Genomic DNA, 14,102 nt, shown 5'->3' on the forward strand with positions numbered 1-14,102 from the left:
TTCGGGGTGGGAACCATCCTTAGCCACCAACTGCCCAATGGCCATGAAGCGCTCATTGCCTATTACTCTAGGATCCTGTCCTCTGCCGAGCACAACTACAGCCAGCTGCACAGGGAGGCACTGGCTGTAGTCGCTGGGGTCTGGAGGTTCCATGACTACCTGTATGGCAGAGACTTTGTGCTTGTCACTGATCATAAATCCCTCCTGGGTTTAATGGCCAGAGACCGCCCCATTCCTACGATTTTGTCCCCTAGAATGACCAGGTGGACTATTTTTCTGGTGGGTTACAGCTACCGACTGATTCACCGACCTGGAAAGTCCCTGGGCCACGCGGACACTCTCAGCTGCTGCCCGCTGCCCATCCTGGTCAAGGACCCTGCCCCCATTTGCCCGGTTCTCATCGAGGACATTGGAACTGGAGCAATTACCGCAGCTGAAATTGCGAGATTCTCAGCTAAAGATAGAGACTTAATGCAAATAATGAATTATGTTTGGCGGGGGTGGCCGGGTAGCCCACTTCCGGGTACTGTACAACCATATTATGCGCAGTGTAATGAACTGTGTTGAAGGGATGCCTGTTGTGGGGGGAGAGGGTTGTCATACCCCCCAAGATTAAGACCTGCAGGGCTAGAAGTCTTACATGTGGGACACCCTGGGATAGTCAGGATGAAAGCCCTGGCCCGGAGCTAAGTCTGGTGACCCAATATGGACCGGGAAATAGCAGAATGGGTTGCCACCTGCTCCCCATGTCAGGAATCCAGACTGGCACCCCCCTCTGCCCCGGCTAGGGAATGGGAAACTCCAGCTGTACCATCGTCCTGGGTGCATATAGACTTTGCGGGACCAGTAAAGGGCCAAACATTCCTAATTGTGGTCAATGCATTTTCAAAGTGGCTAGAGATATTCTTAATGTCTACCACCACAGCTGAAGCAGTCATCCGTGTGCTCTGGAGACTATTCGCCACGCACAGCCTTCCCGATGTCTTGGTATCGGACAACAGGCCCCAATTTACGGCCAACCAATTCGAACTATTCCTGGCAGAGCACGGCATCAGACATGCCCTCATTGCCCCATTTCATCCAGCCAGTAATGGGCAGACTGAACGGATCGTGAGATCTGCAAAAGAGGCTCTGTCCAAAATGGGGCCCAGGGGATTGGCAAGCACGCATCAATAAATTTCTCCTAGTGCAACATATCACCCCAAATGCAACTACTAACAGGAGCCCCTGGAACTCCTCATGGGTAGGAGAATCAGTTCACAATTAGACCGATTGCACCCAAATTATATTGCAGAAACACCTCCTGACTCAACGGGAAAAATCCAGTCATTTAATATTGGGGCCTGAGTATATGCCTGGAACTATGCCAGAGGTGCCCTCTGGATTCCAGCCACAGTAGTAGAAATATCTGGCCCTCGATCGTACAAAGTTGAGCTAGAGGACAGTAGATTGTGGTGATGGCACTTGGACCAACTCTGAGGCCATCTAGAAACGTCACCGCTACGACTACCAGAGATAGTTCAAACTGACCAGAGGCTGATCCCTACAGACGCTAGCTTACAAAATAAACAAATGTCTAACAGTAACTCAAATCTGATTGTACAGCAGGAACACCCACCTGAGGAACCAAGACTCCAGTGCAGACTCCCAGATAGGTTGGGCCTAGAGACTCCAGCCACGCCTCACAACATAATCCAGAAGATTCCATTTGCAAGTACAGAACCAACTACAAATCCACCCACTCAGGCCAATACCCAAGAAACAACTAAGCTGCGCAGGTCATCTAGAGCTTGTCAAAGCCCTGCCTACCTGTGTGACTATGTTTGTAAATAATGTACTGTGTTTTGATTGGACTGTGTTTTGTCCAGGAGGGCAGGGATGTTACATATTGAATTAGAGTGAGCATAGGCTTCACTCAGGTCCGCCAATCCGGTGGAAAAATACTCAAATCCCATTGGCCAACCTGTCTGACAGCTCCCTATATAATGGCAGGTAGTCAGACGAGCTGGCTGCTGGGTTGCCCCGATCTACCAATAAAGAGCTATTGTTACTGTTCGCACTGAGTCCTGTCTCTTCCATTGCCCGATCTAACAGGGAGTATAGAAAGAAGCAGTCAAAATGAGATTTTAGTTTAGATCAGGGGTGAAATGCTCCCAGTGTGGACCAGATTGCCCAATCTGGTAGCGATGGCAGTGGTGGTTCAGAGAACCGGTAGCAAAAATCCCTGTGCCCCCCCTCCCCCATGCCCAGCTGCGCCGTGCGATCATCAGAGGCTTTTTAAAAAACTTTTAAAAGCATTTTTTTCTACAACCTCTTCGGCGAAAAAATGCTTTTAAAAGTTTTTTTAAAAAAGCCTCTGATGACCACGCGGCTCAGCTGGGATCATCAGAGGCTTTTAAAAGCATTTTTTTCTGCCAAAGAGGTTGTAGAAAAAATGCTTTTAAAAGTAAAAAAAAAAAGAGTTGGCCATGCCCACCCAGTCACATTACCCCACCACCACCAAGCCACGCCCACAGAACCAGTAGTAACAAATTTTACATTTCATCCCTGGTTTAGATCAATGTTTCTCAACCTTAACTACTTACAAATGTGTTCAGCTCCCAGAATTCCCCAGCATGCTAAAGTTAAAGTTGCCAAGATTGAAAAACTCTGGTTTAAAGCAAAATAAGATGAGATATGAGTAGATGAAATCATACATGGAATAAAAATGTAAACAGGGTTCTATTCATTAGATATCTACTGAGTAAATATAACCATTACATAGATTTTTTCCTTGTATTTAATCATGTCTGATTCTTGGAGACTGCCTGTATAAGTCTTTGCAGTTTTCTTGGCAGTATTTTGTATTGCCTCCTTCCTAGGAGTGGGAGAAAGTAATTAGCCCAAAGTCACCCAGCTGGCTTTGTACTTAAAGCAGGAACTAGGAACTCACAGTCTCCCATTTTCCAGCCTGATGCTTTAACTATTATTACTCCTAACTGGCTCTCTACATAGGGTATTACGATAGTATTTATTAAATCTCATTAAGTCTATTTTGACTTATCTTGGTTTGTGCAGGTGGCTGGAATCAATGTGAGTTTTGCGGTATGTTCTGCAAAAAGAAAGATTTCACAGAAATAGAAACAACTGTTTTACCTTCCTTCCAATGACTTAATATGTTAAGCTGAACAGTGTGCAGCTGAAACACCCTATTGTTCCGAAGTTGACTTGCATATCCCCAAGGGGAACATATGCAAGCATTAGAGAATTTGGAAACGAAACCCAAGCAGCAAAAAATAAATGGCTTTCTAAAAATATATGTTAAACTAATCAGATCCCATATACTGTCATATTGATTATAATTATTACTTGCTTTTATTAAACCATCAAACTTTGGTAGACCAAAATAGAAGCATCATATGCCCTACCAAAATCAGTAGTAATAGGTATTTCTATTGTTTCCAATTTGTTAAACTAAAGAGGTATTGCAAATGTTATCAAAACAGAAATCTGCTACTTTACATTGGAAAAGTGGTGTTAGAAAGATATCTACTTAAAGGCTTGTGTGCTACAACTCCAAGTTTAATTCCAATTAAAACATAGTGCCCCATTTCAAGAATTGTGCTCAAGCTGAAAGGGAAAACTCAGGTTACCTCCCAAAGAAAGCACAAGGCATTTTTTTCTTGTTTTATGTTCATTTGACCTGGTATACTCCAGCACCACCATGATATGTCTGATCATCATATGGTATGCCCTCATAATCAATCAATTTCATTTCCTCCATCTATTTGAACAAATTTATTGGAATCCCCTTTTCAGGTTTTGTTTTGAATGTCAATATGTTAAAAGTGTTGTACAGTTAAGGAAAAAGATACAGGTAATCCTCAATTTCCGACCACAATTGTGCTCAAAATTTCTGTTGCTAAGTGAGACAGATGTTAAATGAGTTTTGCCACAGTTAAGTGAATCATTGCAGTTCTTAAGTGACTTTGGCTTCCCCATTGATTTAGCTTATCAGAAGGTCATAAAAGATGATCACAGGAGCCTGCAACCATCAAAGGCAGTTGCGGGGCATCTAAATGGGTCCATGAGAATGCTGCAATGGTCGTAAGTGTGAAAAATGGTCATAAATTACTTTTTTCAGTGCTGTTGTAATTTTGAATGGTCACTAAAGGAACTGTTGCAAATTGAGGACTATCAGTATTCACTTTTTTAAAATTTAATTTAATTTAATTTTTTAATTTTATTTTATTTGCCACCCATCTCATAATGAAACAACTCTGGGCAGCTTTCATTCAGAAGCTGAACATAATTAATGCTTTCAATGAAACCCAAAGCTTATTCAGAAATCTTCTCAGTACTTGATTCAAAGTTTAGAATATTTCCAAACAAATCATTTACATAACCTCAAAGAAGTATGAAACCTGTATAGAGAAATAGCTATCTCATTTAGGTACTTTTGAAATGTTGATGAAATTTTGTTTTTATAGGTGGAGTTTTCAGCTTGACTCAGCCAAGTTGTGGAACAGAATCTAGAAGGTACAGTTGTGAGTTCTGTTTAAGCATAGCTTTAAGCATACTTGATTGTTCATTTCTTACATTCACGTTCCTTTTATTGAAAGCATCAAGATTGCCTGCTTCTCACTTATAACAAACATTCCAACTTATTTCATTAAAATTTATTGGTATCAACTCTCCATGAAAGCCTCATATCCCCAAATATTTCTGATTAGGAATCTGCCCATCTCCTGAAGATTCACCATCTCTGCAGTAAATGTAATATAAATATACTCAGCTGCAATTTCCACAACCTGGAAAACATTCTTCCTGATTTTCTACAAGATATACAAGATAGATAGGAGGCTGGAGTCCTAATGACTCCATTAGAAAACTGAAAAGGATGTTTACTTTCAGTTCTTCTTTCTCACACAGCTGCTATTGCTATATGAAATCTCAGGATTTTTTTCCCCTCCTCCAGTATCTTCCATGTCTTTCTCTGATTTTCTTTAGCAAGGTGTTGGGAGATGCACAATGATTCAGTTTATTAATTACCATAAAGTAGCAAACATTTCATAAAGTTATCTGGAGGCAATAATACATTTTATATTAGTTTGAAGTAGATATGGGCTGCAACAATTCAGATGACTACTAAATAACAACTAAGAATTAGAACAGTGTTTCTCAAACTTGGCAACTTTAAGCTTTGTGAGCTTCAAGTCCCAGAATTCCCCAGCTGTCCACACCTCTTAAAATTACCAAGTTTGTGAAATAACCAGACTCTTTGCTTCCTACTAGTCAGAAAGTCAGTTATTTTGCAACCTTCTGATCACAGGAAAAAGCTGGAAATAGATATTTCCAAGTTCTTGTTTGTTCAAAATTATCCTTCCGTTTTTCTGTACTTATCTATACCACAACTTTCCTACACTGAAGCTGAAGATTTCAGACTTTACTCCCTCCTATATTTGTATTTAGTTACTATGAACATTCTTGTGCTCAACCTAGGAAAATGTATTTCAAAAGTGAAATGAATGTTAAATGTTTGCTGTTATTTTAAGAAACCGGGAAAAAACATAGTCCCAGACAATCCAATCAAATGATATGATGGAGAGAAAATGTGAAAACAATAAAGCTAATTAAATGTATTATGAGAAAGAGAAATACATTTAATATCCAAGGTAGTTTTGCCAAAAGGGTGGTAGATTTAATTTTCTGAATTGGATCTTACTGGATGGCTTTAAGGAAGTCCACTACTTCTTACATTCTTTCAGCTGTGAAAGTGAACAACAGATTACGTGCTGTGTGTATTTTGTTGTAAATATAATCAAGATATTTAAAGATATATCCATAACAAGGAGTTATGGTAAAACCATGAATATCAGAAGCATATAATTTGATGCTTACCAGTTCCTTTCCTCCTATCATTTAAGCCTATTACCCATTCATTGTACTATTGATTCATTCCTTTCTATTTGTTTTGGCACTTTCCAGCTTGGCACTTATATCAAATCCCAGGTGGAGTCTCAGTTCTAATAGATTAACAGAGTTGGAAAGGACTTTTTAGGTCATCTAGTCAAAGCCCCCCACCCAAGCAGAAGACCCTACACCATTTCTGAGAAATGGCAGTCCAATCTTTCTTCCAGTGATGAAGTTCCCACAACTTCTAAAAGCAAGCTGTTCCATTGGTTGATTGTTCTCACTGTCAGAGAATTTCTCCTTATTTCTAGGTTGAATCTCTCCTTGATCAGTTTCCATCCATTATTCCTTGTCTAGCCTTCAGGTGCCTTGGAAAATAGCTTGACCCCTTCTTCTCTGTGGCAGCCCCTCAAATATTGGAACACTGCTATCATGTCTCACCTGGTCCTTCTCTTCACTAGACTAACCAGGCCCAGTTCCTGTAACTGTTCTTCGTAAGTTTTAATCTCCATCTCCTAAACATCCTGGTTGCTCTTCTCTGCACTTTTTCTAGAGTCTCAACACCTTTTTTTATAGTGTGGTGACCAAAACTGGATGCAGTATTCTAGGTGAGGTCTTACTAAGGCTTTATAGAGTGGTATTAGTACATCACTTGATCTTTATTGTATCTCTCTGTTAATGCAATTTAGGATTGCATTGGCTTTTTTGGTGGCTGCCGCATATTCCTGGCTCATATTTAACTGGTTGTCTACTAAGACTCCAATTTCCCTCTCACAGTTACTGCTATTAAGCCTGGTTTCACCTAGTCTATATATGTACTTTTGGTTTTTCTTGCCTAAGTGTAAGACTTTACTTTTCTCTACATTGAATTTCATTTTATTAGATAGGGCCCAGTGTTCAAGTCTGTCAAGATCAGTGGTGGGTTCCAAATTTTTTTACTACCTGCTCTGTGGGCGTGGCTTATTTTGTGGGCGTGGCTTGATAGTAATGTGATGATGGGCATGGCTTGGTCATGTGATTGTGTGGGCATGGCTTGTCATGTGACTGGGTGTATGTGACTGGTTGGTCATGTGACTGGGTGGGCGTGGCTTTGTGTTCATGTGACTGGGTGAGTGTAGCTGGTTGGTCATGTGACTGGGTGGGCAAGGCCAACTTGACATCACTCAGGTCAAGTGGGTGAGGGTTAGGGTTAGGGTTAGGGTTAGGGTTAGGGTGCCTGGCCTCTCCTCGCCTCAAAGGCCTCAATTTCCCTGTCTATTTATTTACTACTACTTAACATCCAAAATGTACTATTTAATCCTATGTATACATGCCATATTTGTACATACATATTACATAGTATAGAGTGTGTATAGGCACACGAAAAGATACTATATATACTGTATGTGTATGTACACACGCACACACAGCTCTTCTAAAACTATACTCAACCTCACTTACTACATTTGAAAAAACACACCCAGAGTCCACTTTCTGCCACACATTTAACTATAACTTCTGTACATTTAGAACATTAAACACATCTTCAGATGTTCTTCCCTAGCTTGCACATGATTGTTAGAGCCAGGAGTGGTCATGGATTGAGTAAAATGTGGTGAAACTCACTTAACAACACTCTTGCTTAGGAACCAAAATTTTGGACTCAATTGTGGTCATAAATCAAGGACTATCTCTGCCTTCCTCTGCATGGCAGCCTTGTCCTAGTAAACTCCTCCTTTCTGGCAATTTTCCTCTCTGTTAGAGGCACCAAAATAATCCAGACAATATAAGGTTTCCTGCTGGAGCAGGGGGTTGGACTAAATGGCCTCCAAGGTCCCTTCCAGCCCTAGATTGCTGTCCTGTTTCAAAGTGTCTTCTGAAGCCACGTCTAATGCCAGGGTTTGTGGTCCTTCCTTCCTCTTCTCTCTCTCTCTCTCTTCCCTTCCTTCCTCTTTCTTTCTCTCTCTCCCTTCCTCTTTCTTTGTCTTTTTTCTCTTTCTTTCACTCTCTTTTCTCTCTCTCCCTTCCTCTTTCTTTCTTTCTTTCTTTCTTTCTTTCTTTCTTTCTTTCTTTCTTTCTTTCTTTCTTTCTTGTCTCTCCCTTTCTCTTTCGTTCTTTCTCTTTTTCTTTCTTTTTCTTTCTTTTCTTTTCTCTCTCTCTCTTTTCTCTCCCTCTCCCTCTTTCCTTCTTTCTCTTTCTTTGTCTCTTTCTTTGTCTCCTTTTCTATTTCTCTCCCTCCCTCTCTCCCCCTCCCTTCCCTTCCTCCTGAAATGCCAGCAAAACCCACCACTTTCCTCCTAAAGTGGTCTAGGGCAGGGGTCTCCAACCTTGGCAACTTTTAGACTTGTGGACTTCAACTCCCAGAATTCCTCAACCAGCAAAGCTGGCTCTCTCTTTTCCATGTCGCTTCTTGGCCTGAGCAACAAAGCCCCCCCCCCCCCGACCTTCGGTCTCTGCAGCCCTCCAGGTCACTTGATCCAGCCAACAGCCCCTCCAACCACCGCTGTGCCCCCCCCAGAATTTCCCCCGAGAGTCAAGCACTGGGGAAGGCAACCCCATTCCCCACTGGAAGGGCGAAAGGCAGACTTTAGTCCAGCGCTCAGTGGTGAGTAACCCTGGCACACAAAGGGCTGCTCGGCCTCCTCTCCGAGACTCCTTTCATCTGCTTTGGGGGCTGAGGACCCCACACACACACTTTTGAAATGTCAGAAGGCCAATTCTCAGGGCGGCACAGTCCAAAAAACCACCCAGCCCCCGCAGCGCACAAGCGTGGCCAAATAACCTAGGGAAGGGAGCAGGTGTGCTAAGGGCTCCCACGACAAACTGCCAGAGCCTGTCAGAAGGAAGGACAGGTGGGAGGGCACTGGGGGGCGGGGTGCTGTCCGGCCAGGTCAAGTGCAGGACCAGGTATTTGTCCTGAGGTTGAAAGGAGGAATCATCTTGGCCTGGAAGAGGATCGCGAGTGGGGACCAAGTCCCACCTCACACCATTACCTTTGTTTAATGTGCCCCGCTTCCCTCCCCAAACCTCAGGAGGCGGCATCCTCCATGTCACACAACGCTCGAGGTGGCTGCAGGAGGAGGAAAAGAAAAAAAAGCCTCAGTCTCTGAAGCCCCTTGAAGAAGGTCTCCTTGTGTGTGTGTTTGGCGGCGCTGAAGGGAGCCACATGAAGGGAGCCCGCTGGGTAAGCACACCGGCTTTGATTGGCCCCTTGCCTTCCGCTGTCGCTGCCACTTCTGCCACTTCTGCCTTTTCCTTCTCTCTGCTAACAGAAGTCGGAGAGGAAAAGGCAGTTGCTTCACCGCATGTTTCTCTGCGTTTCCATCCCAAGTCAGCCGCAGCTGCCCTCCTATCTGCAGTTGGGAAGAAGCTATCAGCTTACTCCCTTCCCCGCAGCCCTGCCATGCTTGCCTGCCTTCCACGCTACCTTCCCAATGTCCCGGTGGCCAGCTTGCGAAGTCAGGCAAGCGGGGAAGGAGCTAGCAGCTTACTCCCTTCCCCAAAGCCCTGCCATGCTTGCCTGCCTTTCACGTGGCCTTCTGCTTGCCTGACTTCGCAAGCTGGCCACTGGGATGCCAGGAAAGTAGCGTGGAAGGCAGGCAAGCATGGCAGGGCTTCCGGGAAGGGAATAAGCTGCTAGCTCTCTTCCCCACAGCCAGGCAGCCCTGCCATGCTTGTCTGCCTTCCCGGTGGTCCCGGTGGCCAGGCCCACTTGCCTGCCTTCGCAAGCTGGCCACAGGGGCAGCTAGGTAGGCTGCAAGTAGCAGGCTTACCTGGCAGGCAGATTAGGGCCGCTCAGTTGGGGCGCAGTGCTTCAGGCAGGCAAGCTGCAAGCGAGGACCCACACAAAAGAAGTGAGGAATGACTGAGTGGAAGGGGGCGGGGCAAGCGAGTGTCAGGCGGCCGGGGCGGGCAAGCCGGGATTGGTTCGGGTGTGTGGCCAGCCAGCGATTACTAACGGTTCAGCGAACCAGCCCAAATTACCACTACCGGGCCTCCCAAACCCACCACTGGTCAAGATCCATCTGGATCTTGAGCCTATCATCTAGGGCAGTGATGGCGAACCTTTTTGAGACCAAGTGCCCAAACTGCAATACAAAACCCACTTATTTACTGCAAGGTGCCAACACAGCAATTTAACCTGAATACTGAGATTTTAGTTTAGAAAACACAACTCATATATTAACATATTTTGTCTTAAAAGAAAAACACAATAATAGAGCTTTCAATGATACAAACAACTTTTTATTGAAAGGTAAACGTTTGCATTTGGCATGCTTTTGAACAATTAATGTGATTTTTGCTGTTGTATGCAGGCTGATAATTTGTCTAACCTTGGCTCATACTTTGTAAGTTTGAGAGCAACACATGCAGCACTCAGGTTGTCTGTTAATCTGTTTCTGGTATCAGATTTGATATAATTCAAAGCTGAAAACAGCTGCTCACAAGCATAGGATGATCCAAACAAAGTAAGGAAAGCAATCCCAAGTGCTTTCATTGATTTAAAATTATTTGGCAGAGAATTTCACACTTTAAAGATTTTGTTTTCAGAACTTACTATGCTGTCCTTTGTCATCCTGTCTATCTTCTCAAGTGTTTCACATAGGTCAGAGAATTTATTTTTCCAGATAGAGTTTTCTTGAAATCCAATAATTCCATTTCCAGATTTCCTAAATCTAACCAGTGTAAACAGGAAAGATCAAGTTCTTCAAATTTGGCTTTATCTGGAGAAGTAAGAAAACACAGGGTTGTCTCCATTTTACAGAACTGTAAAAATCTGTTACTAAAATTCACCTTTGCAGCTGCTATAATGCTAGAAAATTCCTGGTAGATTTCCTGATGGCTTGTAGATTTGTCTGCAAATGTTGTAGAATTTTCTAAATGCATTTTTAGATTTGGAAAATATTTCAGCTGCCCATTTTCAATGTCTCTTTCAAAAACCTGCAGTTTTCTCTCAAATGTTTTGATATCACAAAACATCCTTTCTGCTGTTTTCCCTACACCTTGTAATTGTTTGTTCACCAATAGCATAACGCAAAATTATTGCTAGCCTTGCATGCTTATTTATATCTGTGCTTTCACACGGAGTAACAGGTTGCCTTTTGTAAATCAGTGGGTTAGGATCACAATGTCCTTAAGGCTGGGAAGCCTCCCTCCACCTCCTTTGTCTGCTGTTGTGGCTTAGATGTATCCAAGTGGTAGAATGACACTCCTTGGGAACACACACACACACACAAACCAGCCTGGAATAACTCACCAAGGAGGTTTTGGGCAGAGGCCTCATCTCCCTGGCTCAGCAAAATACAAATTTGTTATAAAACAGGGCATACCTACTAAGAATTGATTGATCTCATCCCTGGTGCTCTGCTGAGATTTTCCCCATATATGGCTCCTGCGACTGAAAGAATAGCCTGCTTTATGATCCACTTTCAAATGACAGTAACTATATTAGCTCACTTGCATTACTTTTTTCCTCTCCAATTGTATTTTTGCAACCCAAGTCAAAATGGGAGAAATTGAGAACTCCTGCTTTGTGGGTTGCTGTTATTTCTGGATAATCCCCTGACATTTTTGTGAAATATTTAATTGCTTCTTTTTTATTTCCTATTTTCCTTCGAGGTAGTCCAAACAAGAACCACGACAATGAAGATTAGCTCTATCTATATTGTAAAGTCACATTAATAGACTATTGCAATTCTCAAAGTATTTTTCCCATCCTCTTCTTTTTACTTGCTGCAAAAGTAGGAGGGTTTTATATAATTTTCCAGCTTTTTTCCAGTCCTCTGGTAGTTCCCTGGTGCTCCAGGATTTTTGAAAAATATGGTACAGTGGTTCTGAGATGACATCTGCCAGCTCCTTTAGAACTCTGGGATATAATCTGTCAGGTTATGGTAATTTGTATTCATCAAGAACAGACAGGTGTTCTCATACTATTTCCTCCCCCCCCATTTTAATTTTTATTTCTAGTCTGTCTTTTACAGTTATGTTTTTGATAGGTTGGGCTACCGTTTCTTTTTGCGTGAAGACCGATGCATAGAATGAGTTAAGCAGCTCTGCTTTCTCTCTGCTGCCTGTTACTTCCTTGCCATCTTCTCTCTTTAGTGGACAGACTGTTTCCTAGATTTTTTTCTTGTTATTAATACGTTGGAAGAATTTTTTTAAAATTATCTTTGACTTTTGTTGCAAGTCTTTGTTCATTCTGAGCCTTTTTTCCCCCTGACTTTGTCTGTGCAGATTCTGGCTATCTCCTGATATTCTGCCTTAGTTGTGTCTTTCCATTTTTTGTACTTGTCCTTTTTGTCTTTCAATTTTTCTGAGAGATCTTTGTGCAGCCATGCTGGTTTCTTCTTGGATTTCTTGTTTTTCTTTTTCAATAGTATTCTGTTGGTCTGGGCTTTTATGATCATATTTTTTAGAGTTTCCCAAGATTCTTGTGTTGTTTTCCCCTTTAGGATTTTCATCCAAGGAATCTTTTCCAAGTTCTGAGTTTGTTAAAATCAGCTCTTTTAAAATCTAAGACTCTGGTATCATTATGTTCTATTGCTTGTGGTTGCGTTATGTTGAATTCTAGTATGACACAGTCACTCTCACCCAAGGTTCCTGCAATTTCAACTCCCTCTATCACTTTTTCTCTGTTTGTAAGAATTAAGACCAGTATGGCTGTCCCTCTAGTTCCCTCCTCTACCTTTTGGACAACAAAGTTGTCAGTTAGGTTGGTTAGGAACCTATTTGATTTCTCACTTGGTGTGGAATTAGTCTTCCAATTGATGTCAGGGTAATTGAAGTCCCCCATTACTATTGTAGTGTGTTTCCTACATATATTTGTTAGTTGGTTAGCAAAAAGGACATCTATTTTTTCTGCTTGGTTGGGTGGCCTGTAGTATACACCTATTGCAATGCCATTCTTTTTTTTTCTTTTATATTGACCCATATGCATTCTAGGTGGTTTTCGTCTTTGGTTCCATGCATTTCTGTAGCAATGTAGTGGTCCTTTAATACAGTGCAACTCCACCTCCTCTTTTATGGGGTCTGGGTTTTTTTGAGCAGTTGTATCCTTCTATCAGTATGTTCCAGTCATGGATTTCATCCCACCAAGTTTCTGTTATTCCAACTATATCATATTTTCCATCATGTATTAATAGTTCAAGTTCATCCTGTTTGTTCCCCAGACTTTGTGCATTTGTATATAGACACTTGAGATCTTTATGTCTAACTCTGGGTATGCTTCCTATGTCTCCTATTTGGTGTTTCAGTTTGTCTTCCTTCCCATCCCTCCTTACTTCATTATTCGAATTCATTGTTCTCTTACTGGATGTTGTCCTTTTGTTGGAAGTACAGATGAAAAAACTATTTGTGCACCTAAATCCTTGACTTTCTTGCCTATGATTGCCTTACGATTCTGCTCATAATCAATATTGTTTTCAAGTCCTTTTTTGTGTCATTCGTCCCTTACTACTATGTAGCAGTAGAAAAGGGTAGTAATCTGTGGGTTTTATTATTTTGGTTAGGTTCTCAGGCACACCTTTGATTTTTTGCTCCAGAGAGACAACATACCTCTTTGGATTGACTGTCTGTTCTACAGATGGCTGGTTCTGTTCCCTTAAGAATTGAATCTCCTATCACCAACACTTGCCTTTTTTTTCCCTAGGAAGGTTTGGGGTATTTTTCTATCTATCACAGAAGCATTTGATGGTGCTATTTTTTAAGGGATATTTAATGATACTTCTTTTCTATGTGTCTGCATGTTTTCTTCCAGGGAGAGTCCTTGAAATCAATTGCTTAGCACCAATGGGTCTGCATCAGAGTGGGTTATGTTGGACAGGGGTTTTGTCCTAGGTTTGTGGTTTTTTTCTATGAGTGACATGTTTCTATCTGTCGTCTTCTTCTAAGGCAGGGGTGTCAAACTCACAGCCTATGGGTCGGATGCGTCAGGTGCTGGCCACGCCCACCCTCAGTTTAGCAAAGGGGGAAAAGTCCCGATACATCACATGATGACATGAATTTGATACCCCTCCTCTAAGTGGTCAATTCTTTTAGAAGTTGTTCTACTACTCATGATCTGCACCTGCCTAGGAAGAACAGGAAGTTGAGTAAGCAAACTAGAGTAAAAAGAAACAGCACCATTACATTGTGACAAGCTTTAGTTAAACCCAATGTTTGAAACAAGAATGCCCCCTTGTGGACATTCCTATTATTATTAAAGACACCAAAATAAAGTAGGAGGAGGAAGC

The 14,102-nt window shown here is 42.2% G+C and overlaps 1 protein-coding gene across 3 annotated transcripts in view; it reads left to right on the top strand.

The window, feature by feature from the left end:
- The window catches only part of LOC148113422 (uncharacterized), a 112,119-nt gene that overhangs the window by 52,166 nt on the left and 45,851 nt on the right, over nucleotides 1-14,102 (top strand). For all 3 annotated transcript variants that reach the window (XR_015728221.1, XR_015728222.1, XM_087871293.1), the window contains exon 2: nucleotides 4,470-4,518. Coding sequence is in view for 1 of the 3 variants with exons in the window: in XM_087871293.1 (XP_087727419.1) it covers nucleotides 4,470-4,518 (49 nt within the window). In the remaining 2 variants the exon portion in view is untranslated. The remainder of the gene's footprint in view (nucleotides 1-4,469; nucleotides 4,519-14,102) is intronic.

This window comes from Pantherophis guttatus, chromosome 5, assembly GCF_059756535.1.
Source record: "Pantherophis guttatus breed Tessera chromosome 5, ASM5975653v1, whole genome shotgun sequence".
Taxonomy (NCBI): Eukaryota; Metazoa; Chordata; class Lepidosauria; order Squamata; family Colubridae; genus Pantherophis; species Pantherophis guttatus.